General features: G+C 39.6%; 1 protein-coding gene and 1 pseudogene across 2 annotated transcripts in view; both read left to right on the top strand.

The window, feature by feature from the left end:
- The window catches only part of Eml4 (EMAP like 4), a 115,230-nt gene that overhangs the window by 45,470 nt on the left and 43,262 nt on the right, over window positions 1–26,498 (top strand). Inside the window, exons 2-7 of one of the 2 annotated variants that reach the window (XM_032908770.1) lie at window positions 13,859–14,041; window positions 16,143–16,272; window positions 20,210–20,383; window positions 22,104–22,232; window positions 22,880–22,905; window positions 23,102–23,134. In XM_032908770.1, coding sequence (XP_032764661.1) covers window positions 13,859–14,041; window positions 16,143–16,272; window positions 20,210–20,383; window positions 22,104–22,232; window positions 22,880–22,905; window positions 23,102–23,134 — 675 coding nt within the window. The remainder of the gene's footprint in view (window positions 1–13,858; window positions 14,042–16,142; window positions 16,273–20,209; window positions 20,384–22,103; window positions 22,233–22,879; window positions 22,906–23,101; window positions 23,135–26,498) is intronic. The other variant, XM_032908771.1, reaches the window with a different exon arrangement.
- Window positions 8,272–9,890, top strand: LOC116905796 (annotated as a pseudogene).

The raw sequence follows: 26,498 nt of genomic DNA, 5'->3' as shown, positions 1-26,498 counted from the left end.
CCAAAGCAGTCCATAATGCTTACAAGTTACCTGTAACTTTCTTCCCACCTTTCTGTATAAGATCTGGTCATTGAGAAATCCCCACCAATCTTACTTCATAGTAGATAAGATTCTTATTCCAGAAGGGGTCCTGTTATACCCCTGGAGCTAAGGAATGCCAGGCCCAAGAAGGATCTGAAGGATGGGCTTTGTTGCATCCACCTGCTTTATCCAATAGCATAATGACATGGTATATTCTTCATTAAAAATAGTTTTCCTCGGGCCTTTGGGTCTTCGGTATGAAGGCCCTCTTTCACATTAAATTGATTAAGTAAACGTGTTATTTTATTTTGCTGATCTTTCCTTAACTGACTGTCAGGAGTGTCAGCCATGGCTACTGTGACATAGAAAGAGACTGCCCCATTGCTATGGCTTCATAGCAGTATATTAGCATACACTTTCATTTCTAGTTTCTAGTGAATGGATTGCTGGGGATTAAACTGTTTTAGGTTCTTGTGAAAATACGGGTTTGTCTGGGTTCCTGGTGTGAAGTTATGGTCCACCATGGTGGGAAAGGCATGATGACAGGTAGTATGTTGAAGTAGCTGGTCACATTGCTTCTACAGTCAGGAAGCAAAGGGAAGTGTGGATACCCAAGTCCACTTTCTCCATTTTATTTAGTCCTGACCCCCAGCCCATGAAACGTTAGCACCTTCTGTACTCAGGGAGGGTCTTCCTATGTCAACCCAGCTTAGAATCTTCTCTCCTCTTTCCTTCCCTCTGTTCCCTCTCTTCCTCTTCTTCTGCTTGCTTGCTTCCTTCCTTCCTTCCTTCCTTCCTTCCTTCCTTCCTTCCTTCCTTCCTTCCTTTCTTCCTTCCTTCCTTCCTCCCTTCCTTCTGTTTCCAGCTCCTAGCTCTCCTTTCTCCATTCCCCTCCCTGTCTTCTATCTCCCTCCCCTACTCCCCTCTCCTTTTCCTTTTGATCCACAATCAGTCTAAAGCCACATTAGTGCCAGGTAAGTACTCTGCCACTAGATCATATCTCCAGCCCCTTTCTTTGGCATCTTGGACAATTTTTAGATACAGTATTCAAATACTTGAAAGAGTTTGAATAGTTTCAGGAGGGATGTCCAACCATAACAACAAAGTAGATAGTTCTTGAACATAGAAACTAAGCTGAGAGTCAGAGCCATAGCTTTCTGGCCCAAACTCAGATCTATTTGAGAAGAAAGAATTAACCTAGAAGTAAATTATTGGTACTCTTATCTACTCACGTGGATGTGGAGAACAGGTTGGCTGTGCTTTACTGCAGAAGAGAAAGAAGTGCTTTTGCTATCCTAGGTAGAAAGCACCTTAACAGAATGTGGCAGCCCTAAGCTCATGAGGCCGTCACGTAGTATAAGAACTGTTGAACCAGGCCGAAACTGGGAGATTGAAGTGAACATAGAACTGCTTCTGGCCCTTCCTGAATCATTTATCAAGAATTTGAAGGCTTCCTAGTCTGTGATAACTCAGACACATTCTGCAACTCACTTGTCCTGTTAGTCTCTCACTTGCTTACCCTGTTGTTTGAGCTGTACCAGTTGTTAATAAGAACAATTGCTTTCTGAAGTCTTACTGTAGAACACTCTTTTAAATGTTCCCACTTTCCCACAAAGGTTGTTGGAAATAAATGTGGGTGGTTTTCTGCATTCCACTTCTATCCCACTTCTAGTTCACCAATGCTCACAGCGCTGCATGTTCAGTTTGGATTACGGTTCATCTATTAACTACTCTCTTGGTGTGTGAATGTGTTTACCGCAGTCATATTGCTTGTGCTTATTTTGGGTTGGTATAGGTTCTTCATAAATATAAAATTTTAAAGTAATAAATTGAGGAAAATCCTCTGGCATCTTTAACACATTTTTGTGAATTTGTTTTAGTTGACTTTAGAAGTACTCACACAAAAAATACATTATATTCATTGTCACCTAGCTTTATATAATGTGAGACAGATGCAAATGTTTATGATTTTACATTACTTGCAAGCATCAGTGGATAAGACGAGAGTATGTAACCAGTCGTGAACTGTCTCACCTCATAACTTACTTGACGCTACTACAGGTTTAACATTTTAAATAATTTTGAAAATAACTTACTGATTATGTTTATTAGTGAAATGGTTATAATACATCATATAGTCTAAATTTTAGGTTTAAAAATTAATGAAAATGATCATTCTTTATGCTTTGAGTGGGTTTCATTTTAAACAAAAGCAAAAGGAAGAAGGAAGTATGACTTGCCACTCTGCACTGTATTTATTTTTATTTCCTACGAGAAAAAAATGCATTTGTGCTTCTAAAGTGGTATTTATAGAAGTGGTATTGTGTTGCAGTTTCAGGAGAAAAGCTAGGGTTTGGATTTGAAGCAGTAGCTGGAGAGCGGCGGGATAGCCACATCGAGGCGAATGCTGCTGCACATCAGCTCTCTCCGCTGCCCTCCGCAGCCCAGGGTTTGTCTGTTTCCTGTTTGCTTGGTCGCCTTCAGCTTCTTTGTGTCACTTTATAAATGAGAAGAAAACTCTTAGCTCAAGCGTGTTTCATTTGTGCCAGCATAGATGTGCTTTGTGGTAGGCCATCTGGATGGAGAGGATTTCCTCAGAATGTCAAGTATGTCGTGAGATTTGGAGCTGGGGTTTGCTTGGAGTGTCCGGAAAGGCAGCAGGAAACCAGCAGAAGTGCTAAGAGCGGAAGCCAGCCTGCTGGGTGGCTTCGCTGTGTGGTTCCTGCATGTAGATGAGACCTGTTTGTCAGACTCTACTGCTGAACAAAAGAGGCTGGAGATGAGGAACTAATCAAGGTCCTGCTCTCTGCGAGCTCCTTAGTATACCCGAAAATAATGGCACAAGAATTCTGCCTGAGTACTCTGGGTACTTAAAACTGTTCACTTTATAGCAAATGTGTGGAGAGGGCCGAGTGGATTTTGTGCTACATGATTTTCTTCTCCTAAGAAACATGGTTAGGTATGTAATCTATTATCCTTGAGGAAAGATTAAAGCACCAGCTTTCAGTGCACAGTAATTTAAAATAGTCCTCCCAAATAATCAGATGGTGCACTTCATCCTTCAGTCAAGCCCAACCAAAACCCCTCATAGAAACAGAATTACCTGTACATGTTTTAAATTTTGTATTGGATTAATAATACAATATTACATTTTTTGAAACTAGGCATCATCCTTGGATTACAGTTGTTAAAATGACTTCTATTTCATTTTCTTTTAAGATTTTATTTGTTTTATGTATGTATGCAAGTATGTGCCAGAAGAGGGGGCACCAGATCCCATTGTAGATGGTTGTGAGCCATCATGTGGTTTCTGGGAATTGAATTCAGGACCTCTGGAAGAGCAGTCCGTACAGTTACTTCATGGAATTAGTCTTAGCTGTTGCAGAATATGAAGAGGCATTGACGTTTTGATATGGACTTACATAATTTCTGATCTTATGTAGCCATATTTAATGACAACCAATTCCAGTTAATAGACAATAAAAGTAAGTTGCTGAGGGCTGACCAGGTGGCTCAGCAAGTAGAAAAAGAAACAAACTCTTACATATCGCGTGCGTGTGTGTGTGTGTGTGTGTGTGTGTGTCCACTAAGTGGCAAATCAGTTGTAGATGTGTCTTTAAGAGATAGTATTTGAGGGGTTGGGGATTTAGCTCAGTGGTAGAGCGGTTGCCTAGAAAGCACAAGGCCCTGGGTTTGGTTCCCAAAACCAAAAAAAAAAAAAAAAAAAAAAAAAAAAAAAGAGAGAGAGAGAGAGAGAGATAGTATTTGAAGACCTTTGAGTACTTTGTAATGATTCCATGCCTCTTGTTACTGGTAATAGCTTTTGAATATCATATTTTCACTTTTGCAGAAGGATTTTCACTTAATTGAACAAAAAATTCTGTAAGATAACCAAACTTGAACTGAAAATTTAGGTACATTACTAAACAGATTTACATTTCAGCATAATTCTACTTTGCTCTTTATTTAAAATTGTTGGGGTCCCTCCAAGCCTCATGCCAGCCGAGGAAGGATCCTGTGAACAAGAAGGAGGTCTTGTTCGGCGTTCTCAGTAGCTGGTGCTGGTTCAAACTTCCAGAGTCTTGACGCTAGACAGTTTATCTTAGACATGTTTAACTACAGTACAGTTCTGGGGGAAAGTTTCCTGCTAACAGTGATCTCAATCCCAAGTTCCATGCACAATAAAACTTAAGGTGTGACTACTTTGGAACTCTTGTAAAGTACATGTGAAGATGGGTTCTGTAAGGGCCTGGAATCTGGTCTCTGAGTGAGGTAGCAGAGGCCATCAAGTGACATCCTCACTCAGGATGGGTGTATTGTCTAAGAAAGAAAGCTTAAGCTAAAGGTCTAGGGAGGGAGAGTCTGGGATAAACACACTAATCAGGGGGACACTGGTGTGCCTGGCCCTGGCATATATAGCTCTTCTTTTGAAGAGACAAGCCTGAGTGCTTTAATTCCTAGTTTCTCTAGTCCTTATCTGTGAACAGGACCTCAAAAGTACCCTCTAAAAATTTTTTTGTCACTGGGCGGGGCTTGCACACTCCTTTAATCCCAGCACTGAGTGACAGAGGCAGGTGAATCTTTGTGAATTTGAGGCTAGCCTGATCTACACAGTTCCAGGACAGACCAGACTACATAGAGAGAAACCCTGTCTCCTAAAACCACAAACAAAAAATTACTTTGCTTACTCTTACTTTATATACAATTCACCTAAAATTAATAACAAGAAAAATTCTCTGAAATGCTATTTCCCAGAGACTTGTTCCAGCATTTCTGTGTGTGTGTTCCCAATTGAAACGGCTCTGCACAGACACTGCAGCATTGATGCTGGGCTGCAGGTTTTCCTCTGCAGTGTAGTTCGTTCATTCTGCATTCAGCGTTTGTGATTATAAATGTGCACTGTCCTTGTTATGACCTGTGTGGCATGCCAGAATATAGTGACTTATTGATTAACTCCTACTGACTGTCATTTGATTGTACAGTTGTTAGTTAAGCAGTATGTGCTGCTGTAATGGTTTCTCCGAGTTCTTACTCTGGACGTTTCTAGTGTTCCTGTGTAATCTGTCTTTACTCTTCTGTCTGGTGACTGACTGCCTGGCACTTCAGCCAGAAGTGATGGCACTCGCCTTTAATCTCAGCTCTAGGTCTCTGAATTTGAAGTCAGCCTGGCAATTTACATTGTACCTTTTTTATAGATGGGCTCTTTAATAAATAGATTGACATGTAATAGATCTTAGGATCATATTATTAATAACTGATTTTTATGTTTGTATGCTATAAAACCTAGGGCTCTTTGGGAGTTCAACTTCATTTCTAATTTTTTGGAATTTAATTTGCAAAAGTAATTCCATCGTCACCCACAAAAAAGTGAATATAATCTGTTCATCTTGCCCTATCTTCTACAGAAGAGAAAAATGCCTCCCCCGCTGCACAGATATGCATAAAATCGTATTTTGTATTGTTGCAGTTTTCCTTGCCAAGATTAATGCTGTGCTCAGGCCTCATCCCGTTTTCCCATTGCTCATTTGTAATATTTCCTTTTCTGTGTTCAGGCTTTTTGCCAGTTTTTCTGCAGGGTTAAAAACTGATTTGTAGGAATTGTTTATCTCGGATGCCATTCTTTTAGTAGTGCTGTGTGATAACACCTGCCTGTTTTCTGTTTGTAGATTGCGCTGTCTCTTGTGCGTGTGTTCTGAATTCTAATGCAGTCACGTGCCAGTCTCTACTGGTGTGAGTGGTAGTTCTTTTCTGTATTGTTTATGTGCTTCTTCCTACTTAAAGTATAGAAACTTTTATGTAACTGACATTTTATAATTTTGCCTTTGTATTTTACTTACATATTTTTGCATATGATTGCAGGATTTTAGTCCACCCAATTTAAATGAATTTGTAATTTTCACTTATCAGTTTGTGAAGCCTCGCCACTGTTTAGATCCACCTCTGCCCAGACTCTTCACATCTTCCTGACTGAGACACAGGCATAAATATCAGGCCTGGTGTTATGTTTACTGTTCCCATTTGTGTTGAGATTAAGGGATGTCCATTGATAAGTTTATTCTCTTTTCTTTATAGTTGTCATTCTCTTTTGAACTCCCGTGAAACTAAAGAACTACTTTCATTTCTAAAATTTCCATTTAAAATTTTCTGCTTTTTACTAAGATTCCCATTGTTCACTTATTTAAAAAATGTTTTCCCTTTGTATTTCCCAGACTCTGCTCTAGAGACACTCACACATCAGCAGAAAGATGGTTCAGGTGTTCAGGGCAAGAAAAGAAAGAGGAGAGAAAGAATGGTCCAGCAGCTTAGTTCATATACTCACATGCGTGGACCAGCGTGGGCACTGGGCATTGGTCTGCTCCCTTCACTGTGAACTCCGCCTCGCCTTGCTGACTGCAGTTGATTTGGGCTTGCGCAGCTTGGAGGATTTTGTGTGCAGGCTTACGGACGTCTTCTGTCATCGCATCTCTGCTTTCTCTAGGAAGCTGAGTTACTTTTGTTGCCTCCCACACCCAGGTGAAGCACTGGTGGAAGGAAAAGAACATGCAGCAGGCAAGCCCTTCCTACCCCAGCACTGGCTGCTGCGTGCATTACAGTTCCAGAACTGCCTGGGTGGATTAACTCCGCCCTGCAGCACCTGGTTCTTCTCAGGCTCTGGCCCGGGTAGGGGGTGGGGAACGTGTTTTGTTTTACGTGTAATCCAGGATTCAGGTTCCCTGCAGTAATAGGTGTGCAGCAGAGGTTGTGGGAACTTGTAGTCTTATGGATGATTCTTCAGAGTTTGGTCTTCCTTTCCAGTTTACCTACCCTTGAGAGATTTCGAGTAATTGTTTCATCATTAAAAATAAAGATGCAGGGCTTAGTGGTTAAGAGCATTTCATGCTCTTCCAAAGGGCCTGAGTTAATTCCTAGTACCTACATGGCTGCTCTTTGGTTTGCAGATGTACATGCAGACACAATACCCATGTACATAAAATAAATACATCTTTAGCCAGGCAGTAGCACTCAGGAGGCAGAAGCAGGGGGATCTCTGTGAATTCAAGGCCAGCCTGGTCTACAGAACTAGTTTCAGATCAGCCAGGGCTGCACAGAGAAACCCTGTCTAGAAAAGTAAAAAACAAAGAACAGGAAGCGGAGAGCTGACTCAGTGGTTAGGAACACTGGCTGCTTTTCTGGAGGACCTGGATTCAGTTCCCAGCACATACATGGTAGACATGATAACTCACCGCATCTGTATGTCCTCTTCTGGCCTTAAAGAGCACCAGGCACACGTGTGGTAGGGATACAGACATTCATGCAGACAAAACACCCATACACATAAAGTAAAATCTAAAAACCTTAAAAGGAGATAAGACAGCTCCATTTGGTCAGAATTTCTGATTCTCATGTCATTATACAGTAGCAGAATGTGTGGCGCTCACAGTTTTATGGCCCTAATGTACTGCGCTCTGACACACCCTCCCCCAGTGCTGTGTCTTACGAGATGCACGTCATTGGACAGGTTACTTCTAGCAGCTACAGTGCTCTTACTGTACAGCGGGAGTGCTGCAACCTGTTTGACTGACTGACTGACTTCAGTCTCAGTGCCCAGAACTGAGTAGACACCAGTAAATGGTGGCTTCTTCCTAGTTTTAAAAGTTTGTCCTTCTTTTACTCTGTGTGTGTGTGCGTGTGCGTGTGTGTGTGCGTGCGTGTGCGTGTGTATTTTCAGTTTGCATATATACATCAGCGAATCTGTAAGCACGTTCATTTTTTTAAAATGTTCTCATTCTTGAGACTGTTTTCTTTTTATTTAAACAATACAAAGACTTGTTTAATTTCCCATAATATAGATTATTAAATTGGAGGTTATTTTCACAGGTAAGCATTGCTCTAGCTGTAAAATCATATATAGAAACACTAAAAAGAAAGATTAAGGCTGGGCGGTGCGGTGCGCACCTTTAATGGCAAGGATTGGGAGTCAGAGACAGCAGAATTTCTCTGAATTTTAGGCTAGTCTGTTCTACATAATGAAACTGCACTGTCCCTAAAGGAAATATTAGAATTGAAATAGGTAGGGGTATGTATTATGTACATATATTCATGTATATACTACATCTGAGACACCTTTTTATTACAGTTTTCAACATAGTTAACTTTTTTTTTAAAGATTTATTTATTTATTCTATATAAGTACACTGTAGCTGTCTTCAGACACACCAGAAGAGGCATCAGATCCCATTACAGATGGTTGTGAGCCACCATGTGGTTGCTGGGATTTGAACTCAGGACCTCTGGAAGAGCAGTCGGTGCTCTTAACCACTGAGCCATCTCTCCAACCCTAACTTTTTAAATTAGTAAATTTAGTTCTTCATATGTACACTATATATTCTGGTCACTTTTCCTTTCTGTTATTCTAAATGGAGGTTCTCATCATAAATTACAGTCGTGACCCCACCAATAGGCAAACAAAATATTATAGTGTTCTATTTTCAAACGATTTATATAAAGTATTAAAATTCTGAAGGTGTAAAGAATAAAGCCATGTCTTATTTTAATGCAATTCTGGGTTGCCAGCTTGAGGATATTTAGAATGCCGTATATTTATTTCTGCAAAGATGATGTTTCCTCAAGTTCGGTAAACAAGCCTGTGATTGATAGTAACAGAAGCAAAATGAACAGAGCTAGCTAGCCTAGCATCAGTATCCACTGATTCTGTAGTCTGGTCACATGTCCTAATTAAAGAGACTGGCCTGCAGTAGGAAGCAGACTGCTGACAGGTAAAGCATTTGTAGATCTTTCTATCTCCCTTTCCTTTCCTTTTTCCACTGGTTTAAGAATTCCTGAGAATTTTATTTTTATCTACTTTATTATCCTCAAGCCTAGAAACCGTTTAGAAAGAAAAAAACACAAAACAAAGGACTGCCATGGTATAAGGAAAAGAAACTAAGAAAAGGGAATATAAGAGAACTCAAAAATATATGTGTCAAACAGATGTATTCCTAAAAGTTGATTGTGAATGAGTTTGTGTTACACTGGGAAAAGGAAGTTTTCAAACTACACAGAGAGCGAGCCCTGGACATGAAGTCTGTCATTAGAGAGAGGGGCTGGTCGTATCCCTGCATAACCGTGAACAAGCACCGAACTTGTCATTCTCAGTCTCTGTTACTTTTCTACAAAATGCTTGGGATTGCTGGCTTTAAGAGTCTCTTTTCAGCCTTTCCTGTCTGCTCTCTCCTCCCCTGGAGTGCAGCTCCTGCCGCACGACTGGCACTCTCAGGCTGGTGCTGCTGTTCCCAGCCATCACCATGATCATCTTCCGGGACCTAATCAGCCATGATGAGCTGTTCTCTGACATCTACAGGACCCGGAAGTTAGCGGTCAGGCTGTGCTTGGAGGCGGAGGGCAAGATGATTAGCTCTGGTGGAAATGCTTCTGCTGAAGGTCTGGAGGCAAAGGCCCCGAAAGCACAGTCGTCACCCGTGTTGACGTCACGAACTTAACAAGAAACCAGCCTCACGAAAGAGGCCTACAGAGTACATCAAAGACTGCGTGAAGTCACTCAAAGGCAAACTTGAACAGAAACCAGAAAGAGTGAAGTCTTTTATGACTGGAGCTGCGAGCAAATAAAGCACATCCTTGCTAATTTCAATAACTACAGTTTTTTTTACTGGTGAAAATATGAATGCAGATGGCATGGCTGCTCTCCTGGACCACTGTGAAGATGATGGGACTCCATATTTTCTTAAGGAGGGCTCAGAGGTGGAAAAATGTTAACAATTTGGATCTCTCACCTGTCACCATAATTGACCACTGCTTACCATCCACGCAACACCAGGACTTAGGACAAATGGGACATCTTGAGCTTTTATTTTTACCTTGATTTATTTGGAGTGGGGGCTTTTTTTTTTTTTTAAAGAAAAAAAGTGTGTTGTCTAAAAATAAAGTGCATTTAAATTTAAAAAGAGATAGATAGTCTCTTTCCCGACATTAGTCTGTGATTGCAACTTTAGCTTTGTTGTATTTTATTGTCTGTGTCTATTATTGTGGGCCTCTGTGCCAAAGGCAGAGCTTATCTTAAGTTGGACATCAGGCAGTGCTTAGACAAAATCATAAAGAAAGGCAAAATGATTCTATCTCTGCTTTTTTTAACTCTGTGTGTGTGTGTGTGTGTGTGTGTGTGTGTGTGTGTGTGTGTGTGTGTGTGTGTAAGGGGAATGCACTTCTGTGTATTATTCTTGTGGAGGTCAAAGGACATCTCGTCCTTTGTTGTTTCCTTTTACCTCTAGAGGAAAGAACTATGCAACTTCACTTTAGTCCTCATCTGTGTGTTAGCCAGAGTGGCTTTCATTGTTCAGCCAGCCTGGAGTGAGACACAGGTTCATTAGTAACTGGCCTGCTAACGACCGACCGACCGTTTAAGGCCCTTCTACCTTTAAAGGATCAGTTTATTTACTCTTCGTGGGATTATTATTAGAATGGCGTGTGAAGTAAAATAAAGGGCACTTAATTTGGGAGTTGGGCTTCTGTTTGAAGTCTCAGATATCAAGAGTAGCTTGGTGACCTTGGACAAGCTATTTAATATCTTGAGGTTTTTCCTCCAATATAAAATGTGGACAGCATGGGAAAGCAATGAAGTAGTTCATATGAAAAGTACAGTACCAGTGAGGGTTGTTGTTAATTTCTAACTTTGTGATTATTGTGCCTTTAAAAAAACTGCCTTAAGCTTGTTATAGGACTTATCAGGTTTGAGAAGATCTTGACAGACAGAATTACATTTCATTGACTATCCAACATTCACAAAGTAACAATCCTAGCCATTCAAAAGGAGGGGAAAGGAATGGATAGAAGACAGTGTGGCTGTGTTGGCACGACATTCTAAGAGACTTCTCACTGGGCTCCCTGCCTTCCCAGAGGCATCAGACAGACTGCGCGGGTGACTTAAAATTACAGTCTATCCCTCATAATTTCAGAACAGTTTAGAAGGTGATAGCCATGTAGTTTACTGGCTTAATTAGAAGGTTTGACTTATAAACAGTGGCTTGCAAAAACATGATTTATTAGGCCATATCATTAATTCGCAGAAGTGTAAGACTTGTTCCTAGTATTGGTAGTCCAAGCCTTGAGATTCAAAACTGGGACTCAAAGCAATCAGGAGTTACTTTATTACTGACAGTCCTAAGGAAATCCTTACAGTGTTTATGAAGAGAGAAAGCATGCTGCATACCTCCCTCTCCGAAAATCTGGAAGGTGTCTATCTGGCCTGGTGTCTAATGACCATTTCTGTAGTGTTTAATACGGACTGAACCACATGAAAATGCTATCAGTTGTTTTTATACAGACTAAAAGAGCCGTCACATACGCTTCAACCTGTTAATGTAAGAGTGAGGCACCAGAACTCACAGGACCTGCAGTCTGAGTCCCCGGAAAGAAGAGGTGCTGCTGCTGTTTTCCCTGTAAGGTGGAAAACAGGGACTGAACTGAACAGTTGCCATAGTACGGGCTTCCCAGAAGTCAGCTAGGTGACAAGGGAAAGGCAGTGTAGAGATGCTTGGGGCTGCAGAGATGGCTCTGTAACATAAGGCGAGGGACCTGCATGTGGATCCCAAGTATCCACATGAAAGCCAGGCACAGCAGTACATTTGTATGAGCCCAGTGCTAGAGGCAGAAGCTGAGGGATGCCAAACCAGCCGAGCTCTAGTTTTGGCCAAGAAACAAAACATAAAATTAAGGTGCAGAGAGATAATAGAAGATATTTGATGTCAGCCTCTGGCCTATACATGTGCAGACATACATAAGTCTACCTGCACCCACACAGATGTTCACACCACATACCTAGAAAAAAAATGCATGTTTGTGTGTGTGTGTAAATTATATACATATATAAATAAAATTTTAATAAAAATAATAAAATTACATAATATATAAATAAACTTTTATGGTGCCAATAGTCCTGTAAAAACACTTCTGTGGGGGCTGGGATTTAGCTCAGTGGTAGAGCGCTTACCTAGGAAGCGCAAGGCCCTGGGTTCGGTCCCCAGCTCCGAAAAAAAAACCAAAAAAAAAAAAAAAAAAAAAAAAACACTTCTGTGACTTACCTAATGAAACTCAGTTGATTTTACACACACACACACACACACACACACACACACACACACAGAGAGAGGAAGGGCATCGGCAGCAGCTGGAGGAGGGGTAAGAGGATAATGGGAGTACAAATGTGGTCAAAGTATATTCTGTACCTGTGTGAAAAGGTCATAATGAAACTCATTATGTATAATTCATATGTTAGTAAAAATGTAAAAAATACATAAAAATTATAAGATGAGAGAATGATTATTCTTACCAGTTCTTTGTTAAACCATCTCAGATTTTGACATACCTGCTTTTTTCATGTAACAGATGTGTCAAGGCCTTCAATTTTCATTTGTATATAATATACTTTTTATACTTTCCTCCTTTAAAGATAAGGAATTAAGGTTCAAACTTGTCTAAGATAATGTAGCTTGTTAATATAGAACAAGAACTTGAAGTTAAAGACAAAAACACAGCTTTTTTTCAATACTGTTGTTGCTTCTCTAAAATCGTCACTGAAATCCACTAAAGGCAGGGGGAGAGCACTGCCCCTTGGGAGTTCAGTTGATACGTGGGTCTCAGTGTGAATAGTGCCCGCTGTATAGGTTCAGCTTGGGAATGCTGAGGGGGTGTGTCCGTGTGGACTCAGACTTGGAGTTAGCTGTTTAAGGAAATGCATTTGTATTGTTTCAGCTTGAGCAAAATGGCACACTCAGCCCTAGAGTGTATGATTTACTTAGTTTACATTGTACTCTCGATCCAATAATAGACCAAATGTGTCTATTAAGTCAGTGTTTCTCCTCAGCATTTTTCTAATATTGAGTTAACCAATAGCATTTGATTTTTGTGTATAGCTGTACATTTTTATTCTAATCGACCAGCAAATAGTGGACTCTAAACTGAAGTGGCTTTGAAAGCATTTAATAATGTTGTTATAGGTAAAACTTACTTAAAATAGTCTTCGTTGCTGTATGCCTAGTATGTTACATAGGAGCTTTATAGAAACACCATCTTTTATTTTTCTTTATTGGTTTTGGTTTATTGTTATTACTATTGTTGGTAGTGCTTTGTTTATTTTTATTTTTACATTTATTTATTTATGGCAGAAGTGTACTTGTACAATAGTGTGGAGGTCAGCGGAAATTTGTAGAAGTTGTCTTTCCCTCCCACCGTGTGGGTCCCAGTGATAGGTCTCAGGCCAGCAGCATCTTACCTGCTGTGCCATCCTGTTGGCTCTCCACTTCCGTTTGATAGTCTTACAGTACAGCCCAGACTTGCTTGGAACTTGTGCCAGTCCTGGCAGGTATGTGCTCCCACACCCAGCCATTACTCTTTGAAGAGATTCTACTGTTGGGAAAGGAAGAACAGAAAAAAGTCCTCGTTACTTTCATGACAGGGCCGTGTTTTTGGTGGTGGAAGAGTGTGGTAGTAAGGACAAGGGAGAGGCCTTCCAGTCAGGGGTCAAGCGTGAGTCTGATGGGTTGCTGTCTTGTTTCCCAGAGATGCAAGGTCATGAGTGATTAAAAGGGAGGACTTAGTGTGCTTTTCGTGATAACTATTCTCATGCTCACAAAGTGATCCGTGTAGGGAACACTTCATAAGAAAACTAAGGTAGTATTACTGTACAGGGAATCAGTCATGGGAAACATTTTTCTCGAAGTTGCTCTTATAAACAAGGAATACTTATTGTTTGTTTTATAAAAATTACTTTGTGTAATTTTCTCACCAGAAGGAAAGTCTTTTTGAGCAGTCTGGTTTTAAAACAGTCACTGTTTTCTCTTTCTAGACGATAGCATTTCTGCTGCAAGCACCTCTGATGTTCAAGATCGCCTCTCAGCTCTGGAGTCACGAGTTCAGCAACAGGAAGATGAGATCACTGTGCTGAAGGCAGCGCTGGCTGATGTTTTGAGGCGTCTTGCAATCTCTGAAGATCATGTAGCCTCAGTGAAAAAGTCCATGCCAAGTAAAGGTAATTAGTACATTGTAAAGAAGAGTCTCGAGTTGGAAATACAAAAGTCTTTGCTTGTTTGAGCTCCTTGTGATTATAGTAGGTTCCTTTAACTCTTCTGTATAACAGCACTGACTTCACCTACAGGTTTAGGCTTCTTTCTTTTCAAGACGGGGTTGTTCTGTGTAACAGTTCTGGCTGTCCTGGAATTCTCTACACCAGGCTGGCCTTGAACTCACAGAGATCTCCCTCCTTCCCTGAAGTTTTTTTAAGGTGGCCAGTCATTTAAGTTTCTTATATCACAAAATTTTTTCCTTTTGATAGCATATGTTCATAATATATGCACCAGTTACAACTGAATCCTTGCCAAAAGAAAATGACCTGTACTTGAGAGCATAGAGGAAAGTCCAGAGAGCAATTTTAACTGCTAGGAAGACCAGTTATGCCTTGGCTGGTACCTGGAAACCCATGAGAAGCTCTGGGGAGGGGCTGACCTAGTGAATATAATTTGAGAGTACATGTCAGTACCAGTTATACAAAGACAAGCTATTAGTACAGAGTGTGTTAGAAGTCATCTAAAGGTAAGAGTCGGTTTTTTCAAACCAAGGAAACTTAATAAATCAAAGATATAAAATGTTCCATTGTAAAGGCACAGACATGTCATTTAGTTTGTATACATATAACGTAGGAGATGGCAAGGGTTGCCATAGGTTGATAATAGGTAAATTGTGTTAGTCAGGTTGTAAGGTGTGAATTTCTTTAATGGGAGCACTAAACTCAGTGACAATTGTTTCAGAACATGAAGTAATTCCTCCGCATCCACACAGCACTCCTGAGACTTCAGAGTTCAGAGTTGTGTTGGTAACTGTTGTCTCAGACCAAGCAGCAGAGGCTGCTCCTATACATGAATCCCATGCCTTTGTTGTTTCTACTTTTGAGAAATAGTGGCTAGAAATCAAAAGGACTAATGGTATCTCTTGCTTTGGGACAAGAGAAAAGGGAAAATATTCTAAAATAATTGCAAATAGAGAAGACAAAATGCTGCCCTCCTAAAGAACGAAGTCATTAGACTGAGAAAGCTTGTCAGCAGCTTGACCAGGAAGAGAATAAGAAAGTGGAAGGGGTACTGAACATCAGAGCTCTTCCTCCTTCCTTAGACCATTTTTACCTTGGCCATCACAGCACCACAGATATGGTAAATGCTACTGACTTGAACATTTTTAAGTTGCTAAAGTATTTCACCATGATAATTTAAATGTTATGAATACAAGAAGTCACCTATGTGGGATACTAACTAGTAATGGATTTTATAGCAAAAGTTTCTGTAGTTTGAGGGGGGAGTGCTCTTATGTAAGTACCTTCCCAAGAGGTTTTGAAAAATAAATGCAGCTGCTCTTCCCCCTTCCCTCTTGCCTGTCTTACCCGTCTGTGTTGGGATCTGGGGCACTGTATTAAGGATGCTCCATAGGTGGTTAGGAACTAGTTAGTCCCAAGACCTGTCAAAAATACAGTGAAACCACCAGGTTTTGCAACACTCTGGAATGCTCGATTCAGTCCATACATGGACAACTTTAATTAAATATTATTTGTAAAGAAAACCCAACATGAAATTGTCTTAGCTGAACAGTTCAATTTTACTTGAGTCTATTACTGTACTCTATTCCCACTCTTTAAATAAACCTAACTGTTAGTAAATAGGCATACTTAGTCTGTAGCTTTGACTCTTCTGACCACAGCTGCCTACCTTCCTACCCACCAGACATTTATTCCAAGCCCTTTACTGTAAAAGTTATTTTATATAAATTCATTTATATAGAATAGTACACTAAAGTTTGACATGGAAAATATCAGGAATTTATAAAGTGTATGGTTGTCATATGCCTCAGAGCTGCCATATTAAAGCACCTATTTAGCTGAGTGAGTGGGCCTAGTATCCCAGCGGCTCAGTGCAGCTTCTCTGTAGGTCCGTATGGATGGTATTAAATCTCAAGTGCTGTTTGATGAATGTTATGGGCGGGGACATCTACTTACTATTTCTAAATACTACAAACTTAATTTTTAAAACTCTGTTCCTTAAGGAATATTTTGAAATTTGTTACAATTTCTTTTTTAACTATTTTAGGCCAACCAAGTCTTCGAGAAGCTATTTCTATGTCCTGTATAACCAATGGAAGTGGTATAAACAGAAAACAGAATCATACCAGCTCTATATCGATAGCAAGAAAAGAAACTCTTTCTTCAGCTGCTAAAAGGTGCCTGATTGTCATGGGGTGGGGGCACTGACCAAGCACAACTGTGCATGATAAACTAGGTACTCATGAAAAGAATTCCAAGAGCTCTGTGGGAGTCAAGTGCGCATGTCTTGAATTCTTTAGTTGTGAATGAGACACTTAGCCTGAGGACACTGTGCTTATTTATATTAATAAAAAAATCAATTTTTATTCCAGAAGCTTTTGCTTCTTACTAGAGAGATAGAGAGAGCCATTTCATTTCCTGGAGTTTTGTTGTTAATGTTTGCTTTTGTTTTTCAGCAAAAATTTATTGATACTATTGTGAAATTTATTGCTATATAAGTACTTTTTCTTAACAATTGACATATTTGAAAAATAGCATTTAAAAGTAAAATAGGATCTTTATTATGTATCTACCTTAGAGGTTAAAGGCTATTACAACTTTTTCATTAACAAAAATCAGAAAACTGAGGCATACGTCAAAGTATTCTATAGTGACATGCATTTGTCCACTTGGGGTGTTAGGGGCAGGAGGATGCTGCATTACAAATGTTCTGGTGTATTACAGACTTGAGTTCCATGTCCCCATCAATCCAGTAATTTACTGTTCTGATGATAGTGCTTAAATGACGTTTGCCCACCTTTTGTTTTGTTTTGTTTTTAGTGGTTGGTGCACAGAGTTTGGAAGGTTATAGGAAACCAGCTGTACCGAGCAGGGTGTTTTGTTGTTTGCTAATGCATGAGGGCAAGCAGTTTAAAAGTAGATGACGTAAGCTGATGGAAAGGGCTTTCTCTCTTCAGTAAGTGAATGCCAGTGTCTGAATGGTGCATACTGTGGCATTACCAAAGCAGGTGGCTACAGGGATGCTGAGGCGATAAAGAGACCATTAGGGCTTTATAAATTCTCTCCAGAACCTCATTACAGACGGTACATTGCTCTTTCCTTTCAAAGAGTGTAAACTGTCTTTGGTTTATTTTTCAGGAGAAGACATTGTAATAAAACATTTATAATAGAAATTTATAATAATGTTTTTTTCTTCAAGGTTGTTTAATTTTTATTTCATCGTTACGTTTGCCTTTGGGTGAGCACATCATGCAATACCCACTAGAAAAGGACTTTGAAATCCCCTGTAACTGGAGTTACTGGCAATTGTGAGCTGATATGTGGGTGCTAGGAACCAAACCCAGGTTATGTGCAAGAGTAGCAAGGGCTCTTAACTGCTGAGTCATCTCTCCAGCCCTTAGTATATAGTTTTAATAAACATCCATTTTTTTTTTAAAAAAATCAATCAGTTGTATTCTTTATTTCCACATCTTTGTTTTCTTTTCTTTTTTTAAAAAGATTTTATTTCTTTATTATATATATGTACACTGTAGCTGTCTTCAGACACACCAAAAGAGGGCATCAGATCTCATTAGGTGATTGTGAGCCACCATGTGTTTACTGGGAATTGAACTCAGGACCTCTGGAAGAGCACTCTTAACCACTGAGCCATCTCTCCAGCCCCCCCATTTTTATTTTTTATTTTTTAATTCAATAAGTTTAACTTTAACTGGTTTTCTTAAATAGGTGTTGTAGTGATCAGCACAGTAGTAAAGATGGATCAGGAGCGCCAGGTTTTGTTCCTTTATTGGGTAGGGCCGCTGGGTTTTGCTTTTAAGGAGCCCAAAAAGGGGGTTGGGGATTTAGCTCAGTGGTAGAGCGCTAAGGCCCTGGGTTCGGTCCCCAGCTCCGAAAAAAAAAGAAAAAAAAAAAAAAAGGAGCCCAAAAAGAAAAATCTCTTTGAAGCATAAAGGATAGTTTGATGTTATAAAGAAGTAACATCAAATTCAGACCTCCCTTCCACCTTTGTGTGTGTTATGTGAATGTGTGTGTTCATGTATACACATAGCTATCTGCATATGTGGAGGTCATAGATTGATGTTAGGCGTTCCTCATGCCTTATCTTAGTTTTCAAGACAGGGCTACTTACTAAACGTGTGGTTTGCAATTTTGCCTACATTGGATGGCCACCAAACCCTTAGGATCCACCTCCAATGCTGGTTACACGGGAGCTGGAAATCCAAACTCAGGTCCTCACACTTACCACAGCAAGCGCTTCACCCACTTACTGTCTCCAGGCCTGGTTTTTTAATTATAAGGTTTAATCTGATATTTTGCCAGTGAGAATGTGTTTCTTAGCAGACACTTCTTTAAAAACTGAACATAAGAATCAGTAATCAGTAGCTGGTGCAAAGATATCAGAAATGAATCAGATTCAAAATTGTTTTAAGAGTCAAAATTATGTTACTACATTTCTTTTTCTTTTTTCTTTCTTTTTTGGAGCTGAGGACCGAACCCAGGGCCTTGCGCTTGCTAGGCAAGTGCTCTGCCACTGAGCTAAATCCCCAACCCATGTTACTACATTTTTAATTTTTATAGTGCGATAGACTTTTGCTTTATATAGACTGTGTGTGTGCGTGTCTTCACACACGTTTATTTTATGTATATATTGGTGACATATTCTTGAACATACCTTCTTAGAAAATTTAAATGCCCTTGGCATAAGAACTACAAAGCATTTGACGTTGTCCACCCTTTTAATATTGGAGCGCAGGTCTTGAGTTTTTCCCCCGCATTGCTGCTGGGGTTATGGTGCAGCTGAGGCTATACAGTGGGCGTGTCTTGTTTTGTTTTTATTTTTGGTTTTTCAAGACAGGGTTTTGTTTTGTATAACAGCCTTGGCTGTCCTGGAACTTGCTTTGTAGACCAGGCTGGCCTCGAACTAACAGAGATCTGCCTACCTGTGCTTCTCGAGTGCTAGGATTAAAGGCATGTGCCACCACACTCAGCAACTGTACAATTGAATTGAATTCAGTTAAATGTCCAAGTGCAAGGTGATAAAAATTACATATAGGTACAGAAGGCATTTTAGCTTGAAATGTATTAGTATTTAGTCATTTGTCAGGACAAATCTCCTTTTCAAAGGATGCATCTCTGGTCAAATTTTGTTGACTCTCTTACAGAAAATATTCCTGTGGGCTCATAATTCTTAGTTTAAAGGCAGAGTAAGAAATTTAAAACTCTGGCAAAACAATATGTTAGAATGACTTTAAAAATTGTTTCACCTTTATTTAATAACCTTTTTAATTTAGTTTTTAACATGTTTTTCATTTATGTGTTTATGTGGTTATTATATCCATTTATGTGAGGGTCACTGAATACCACTAGAGCTGGGTTGGTAAGGATGCCGATGAGGACCTGAACTCTGGTCCTGTGGAGGGGCAGCAGGCCCTCTGAACAGCTGAGCCCTCTCTCCAGCCCCTCACAGCCTTTGTAGAAACGTTTTCAACAGTCATTCTAAAGCATTAAACTTCACTTTTACAAAACTGCAGTTTTCTTTTTTATGCGTGTATGATATTTTTATACTTACCTTTTATAATTAAAATAACGTAGCATTAACAGATTAAAATAAAACATTCAGTTTTAGTACAATTAAAGTTTTGATGGAGACTCAGGGATTAGCTCATCCAAAGAGTGCTTAGCTCAGTACCACAGCCCATCCTCCTCTTCTGCCCACAGAGACAGCCCTCAGTCAAAGGGTAGAGGGACCCAGGACCAGTGTGGGTTAAATACGAGCACTTAGTGTGTCACCAGCCAGTTTGTTTCTACAAGTAATGCAGAGTTCTGCTAATGCTCTGATTTAGATATGTTGAAGTTAGTTAAGAGAGCTTTTAAATCCCCTGCCACAATCACAGAATTCATTAGAGGACACTTCTGTCCAAAAGGGCAGTCTTTATAGGATGTATTATTACCTTAGATTTTTAAATATTAATTCTTTACTAAAGATTTTTTCTTATTGAATAAAATAATTATATTAGTTATATGATTTAGGGTCTTGAATTATACTCACTTGGTTATTTTGATTTTCAAGTTTGTTTAAATATGTGTTGTTCCATGTTATACTTTATTTTACAGTGGTACAGAAAAAAAGAAAGAAAAGCCACAAGGACAGAGAGAAAAAAAAGAGGAATCTCATTCTAATGATCAGAGCCCACAAATCCGAGCATCACCTTCTCCCCAGCCCTCTTCACAGCCTCTCCAAATAAACAGACAAACTCCAGAGAGCAAGAGTTCTGCTCCCACCAAAAGGTTTTAACTGACCCCAAGTACAGAGCTAGGGAATGGTTGTAAAGATACCTAGATTCTGTGATTTGGGAAGAGTTGTCTATCCATGGATTCCAAGAGAAAACTTCTTCATTGCTATATAATCTGTTTTAGAATGTCGGGAATAAAGGGTTAAAACCATAATTTTTTTTCCAGTTACAATTGGCAAAGAAACTAAGTTAAAAACAATTTGATAAAAGGAAAATAAGTATAAACAACCCGAACAATATTTTTATAATAAAATTATTTATGTAGTTGTGTATAAATGCATAACCATGGATAGAAATTGCCATATTAATTATCCTCACCACATTTGGCATCATTACAACCTCAACATGCAAGGTCCCTTTAAACAGCTCTTGTGGCTGCGTCTCAGTTCAGCTTTGGGTTTGGGGAGGATAAGTTCTTGCTTGAGTGTGGAAATGAATTCATCTTACCTGCTCTTTTCTATGCCGCAGACTTGTTTGAGAGCTTTTCTCTGTTTCCACAATAATCAGTGTTTGAAAGTGCAAGAGGGAGAGAAGGGAAGAGCATTGTAACAAATGTGTGGGAGCCCAAGTCAGGGCATAGACATGCATGCTGGGCTCACTGCTGCAGCTCCCTATCAGTACTGATGCCAGTTTAACTCAACTGTCCTATGTAGAAACAGACTCGAGCTTTAGCATTCCTTGGGTATTTTATTATCATAGTTCTGCTGGGGAATTCGGAGAAACTGTTAAACCATCTCCAGAACTGGTTAGAATTTCAGTCAAGTACATGACAGTCACTCCGAAAAGACTTGTGATGCATTTCTCTCTTGCTATTTTAATGTTTTGGTTCAAGTCTATGATGGAGGTTTGAAAAACCAAAGTGCCCTTCACGTAACTAATGCATGTTTGCCATTTACAGACGCTTTGCTTCTGCGCCTCATGCAAATCTTGTTCTGTCTAAGGGTTTGTGCTCTTCTGCCTGGTCTCCTGTGGAGTTTCTTGAATGTAGCTTATTAATGTTATTCACCGTTTATTGTGTGTGGGGAAGGTTCATGATCTCTTTAAGGTTCTGATTGACTTGGTGTCTTCTTTGTCCCAGAGTCTCCTTTTCAGCCTAAGGTCTCCTGGAAATGTGCTTGCCCTTCTAAACTGCTCTTTGGATGCACGATTGCAGGATATCGAAGACTGGATGAGTTTCATGGTGGTTAGCAATTGCAGCCAGAAAGTCATTTATAAACATAACATTTCAGTTGTGAATCCAGGGATTCCTCATTGATACTATCAGTCACTTTATTGTAGCACATATTGTTTATTTTTGATCCTGGATAAAAACTGTAAGCAAGAATTGTTTTAGCATCATGGTATTTAGAAATTTGTCCCATGTATAAATTGACTACATGAATATAATTATAGGTAGAATGAAATGTGTACTATGAGAACTATTACACACAGATTTAAGTATTTTCCTCTATTAACAGCAGATTGTAAAGATTCTCTTTTTTCAGATAATGGGTTTTCCTAGTGGGTCCCTTGAATCACAGCATAGTACAGACTTCCTGCCTGCCTTGCTGACCTCCTCCACTCATCCAGCCAGATCCTCTCCACTAATCCTTCTCACCTTGGATTTGCTTTAAGAGAGTGTTAACCACTTCCATCGTTTTCTGATGATGAAACTGTCAATTACATGTCATTGATTCTCAGAATGTTTCTCTAAGAAATTAATGTGTTTTTTCTAGCATAAAACGTCCACCAACAGCTGAAAAGTCACATAACTCATGGGAAAATTCAGATGATAGTCGTAATAAATTATTGAAAACGGTTTCAACATCAAAACTAATATCAAAGGTTATAAAAAATTCAGACAAGTAAGTTAAGTTATACTTTACCATGTATGAAAATCAATAATTGTGTTTCTACACTGTTGTGTGTAACAACATGCCTGTTGTGAGTAACGCTGTGCCTGATTTGATTTTTTTTTATTTATATTACTTTTTATTTATATGAGTAGCTGTCTTCAGACGCACCAGAAGAGGGCATCAGATGCCATTGCAGATGGTTGTGAACCACCGTGTGGGTGTTGGGAATTGAACTCAGGACCTCTGGAAGAGCAGTGAGGTCTTGTAACTGCTGAGCCATATCTCCAGCCCCTTGATTTGAATTTTTAATCTATTTCAGTTCATTTTTTTTCTTGTCAATGTATTTAAGTCTTCATAGAAAAGCTTTGTCTTCTACTCATTTTTCTTCAGTATCTCAATTTTGTAAGATTTAAGTATTATACTCTTTTTTGTATGTGTGCTTTCAGTGTTTGATGATCTTGAGTGATATTTACTGTTTTATATACAGTATATATTAGCAGTTGAGATTACTGACAAACTGGAAAAATACTATTTCCTTAATTTTACCCGTAGACATTTATCTAAGCTATGTGTTGGCATCAAAAATTTCAGATTCTTTCAGGTGACTCTAATGGTGAGCTATATAAAATAAATATGTTCTTTGTATTCTTTTTCAGACATAAAGATGTCATCGTCAATCAAGGTAAGTTAAGATTTCTTTTTAAACATACTTGCTTTTTTTTAACATCAGTTGAGTATTGTTGATTCATAAGAATATGACTTATTTTATTCAGTATAATTTATTATTAACTTATAGTAATCAAAGACATGTATTACTATAGTCATTTAAGAAAATGCTCGGTTTTTATTGTAAGATATGTCATTTTTGTCTCAACCAGCAAAAATGTCAACCCGGGAGAAAAGCAGCCAAGGTAAGGATAAGCTGACAGGGCTGCCCCGAGCCAGCCTGGCCTCTGCCTCTTGCTCTGACTCTCCTCTTAACAAAGGAAATACTGTGATAATTGGAACTAGTGAGTTAACTGCTTTAAAAAAAAGAGAATCTGTCATCTGTGAGATCTGAACAATTAAGGTGAATAGTGAAAATAAATGTAGCAACATAAGAAATCAGAAGATATATTTCTTCCCAAAACTACTTAGAAAAGCCAATTAAAAGATTGATTTAACTCTGTTTCCTGTCTTGCTAACTTGGTTGCAAATAATCACTTGTTTCTGGCCGAGAAGAACCCTATAATGAGTCTAGCAAAGCCTTTCCTCTTAAATGTTTCCCTTTCGTTAATTGCTATTTCTGGCTACTTGCTGTCTCCTTGTTCTAACCAAAACAGAATAACTCTGTATATGTATATTTAATTGCAAAGGAAGTTTTCTGTATCAGTTTTACATTCTCCTCAGGTTGCTTGCAAATTTAATTGAAGCATGCTGTTTTAAACAAAATCTTGCCTTTTCTGTGCATGTTTTTTGCAGCTCATCTCCTGTGTCATAACTCTCTTTGTTATTTGGACTATTAATTGGCTAAAATGTGCTTAAATTTTTTTGTTAGTAATTTAACTTAATTTCTGTGGATTTTTACTTTCATTTTAGTAAGTAAAATATACTTACTGGCTATATTCTTTAGGTCATAAGTTTTTTATACCAATTATAAATAAGTTGAAATGTGATGATATTTAGTTAGATCTTAATTTTTTGTCGTACAGTAGTGTAGATTACATAATGCTGACATACTCAAGGAAAATACTGAATTTATTTACAAACACATTTTGACTCTAGCTGAACTTTGTTAAGTAGAGAGACTGATATACAGAAAGAGCAGTGGATGTAAACAGTCTCTTGTCCAAAAAATTCTGTTTGGTAGCCTTATGGCCTAGGCCTAATGACAGTGTCCTTGAATAGTGTTCTGGCCTGAGAATAGTAATCCCAGCAAAGCTTCCTTCACATAACTCTTAAGGGTGGAACGCTGCATACAAAAGTCCTTTAAAACTAAGAAGCCTTGTGACAGACATGTGTGCTGTTAGCAAGTGGTCTCAAGAAACGCTCAAATCTAACAGTCCTCATAGGGTAATTGAGAAAGGGCTGTCTGTCTGCAGTGTGTCTGGAAGGGGGCCTAACATTAGTGTGTAAGAGTGGTTTGTGTTGACACAGTCCTAAGTCGTTCCGGCACACCAGTGATAATGCCATTGTGTGCATGGGAGCGGCGCAGAGGAGCAGTGCTGGCAGTGCCAGGTGCTTGGCAGGAGGCAGAGAAAGGTGTAGGAAAGAAGACAGTGCTTTGTTACAAGGATTTTAAGACAGGCATTGTGGTGCACACCTTTAATCCCATCATTAGAGATTTAAGGGGCAGGGGCAAGCAGATCTCTTGAGTTTGAGGCCAACTAGTCTACAAAGCGAGTCTGGGACAACCAGGGCTCTATTGCATAGAGAAACCTTGCCTCATTTACTTTAAAAACAGTTACCTCAAGGATGGGAATTGGTGTCATCAAATGTTGACTGCACTGAGAACTAAAGATTTGTTTATGTTTTTTATGCCTTTGGGTGCTTTGTTTACATGTGTGTCTACACACCGGAAGATGGCGTCAGATGGCTGTGAATTGTCATGTCGATGTTAGGAATTGCACTCAGGACCTTTGCATTAATGAGTGCTCTTAACCATTGGCCATCCCTTCCACCCACCACCCACCGCATCAGCACTCTTGTTCAGTCATAGTGAATTTGAGAAAAGAAGTGGATTAATTCTAAATTGTTGAGCCGGCATACAGTGTGGGCAGTAGGAAGTGAGTGTTGTGGAGACCAGCTCTGGAGACCTAGACTGTGACCTCTGCCGAAAGAGCACTGGAGAAGCACACAGATGTAATTACACTTGCATTGTCTTTAAAACTGAGAAACCAAAACAAGAATCCCTTAGTCCACAGACATACGGACAGCAGATCTTTAAACCCATGGCTTCCGGTGTCTAGAAACTGACACTGAGATTATTCTACTTTCCCAGGTCTTTGTTTTTGTGTTATAATTGCAGAGGTAGAGGTGTGTGTGTGTGTGTGTGTGTGTGTGTGTGTGTGTGTGTGTGTGTGTGTGTTTTTAAAAGCCCTGCACTCAAATGTATAAAATAAAATTAAAACATAGTCTTTGTTTTCTGTAAGGTCTAAATACATTTTTAAGGTTGATTTTCATTTGCATGGCATAGTACATCATATTTTCTAATATTTTATTTATCAATGCTAAAATCGTTGTTGAACATTCTTTTAGAATTGTATATATTTGTTTTATTTTGGCCAATGACACCATCTGCTTTGTCATGGGAAGAAATCTATTTACATTTGATACTTGTAAGTCAGCAATAGCAGAAAAAACCTACCTAAAGTATTGTGCCTTCAGGCATAGCAAAGTAAGAGGAAATCTTGGAAAGGCTGCTTGTTCTGAACAACAGCTAAACAGAAAAGCAGGTGCCCTGGTGGAGAGGAGTTGGCAGTGGGGAATGATGTCCACAGGCAGCTTTGAGGTCAGGCATGAAGGGAGAGGCAGGAAGCTCCTGCCTGCTGGCTTAGATGTTCCCCAGATCAACACCCGCTCAACACTCGTTCCATGCCTGGTTCTGGACTTTGTTACAGTCAGAGCAGAGGTAAAGCACCTCTGGCAGTTCGACCTTACATTGTCCTGTAGGGATGTTTATCATTAGCTGCAGCAGCTAGGTTTTTGGCACAGTGCTAACGGTTTGTAACTTACTGACTGAAAACCAGTTGTGGTTGTTTGTGTTTGTTGTGTGATGCTGGGAGTTAAACCCAAGGCCGCAGTGCTAGGCAAACAGCCCACGTTCTCTGATGTAGAGTGCAGTTCTGCGTGCACTGAGCTGCATTTTTAGCCCTGAAGAACATGTTTTAAGCTCAGCCTGGACTATGGGAGGGTTTCTGGTGGTTAGAGGAAAGCCAGCATTCCTCAGGAACTTGCAAAACTAGTTTCCATCCACCAACAGGGGTCATTTCCCTTAGCTGTGGCAGAAGGGACATCTAGCTGGCTATGGCGCCTATCAGCATATTAGAGTAGGCAGGCATTGGTGACAGTGTAGGCCTCCTCCCCACAGTTACTCATCCTCCTCCTGTGTATTTGCTCTCTGCTCCTGCTTCTCTCTGCCCTCTACCTACCTACCCTCTGCCCCCTGCTAGTGTCCCCTCTAGTGTCACAGACAGCCCCGGCCACCGTGTCCAGTCTGCTGGCAGTGCCCAGTCTTTTTTCTCTCTCTCTCTATTCCCCCTCCGCCTGCTGCCATACCTCTGGCTGTTCTTTCTC

This window comes from Rattus rattus, chromosome 7 (genome assembly GCF_011064425.1).
Source record: "Rattus rattus isolate New Zealand chromosome 7, Rrattus_CSIRO_v1, whole genome shotgun sequence".
Classification (NCBI taxonomy): domain Eukaryota; kingdom Metazoa; phylum Chordata; class Mammalia; order Rodentia; family Muridae; genus Rattus; species Rattus rattus.
Note: the sequence above shows the minus strand (reverse complement) of the source record. Positions and strands in the feature narration are given on the sequence as shown.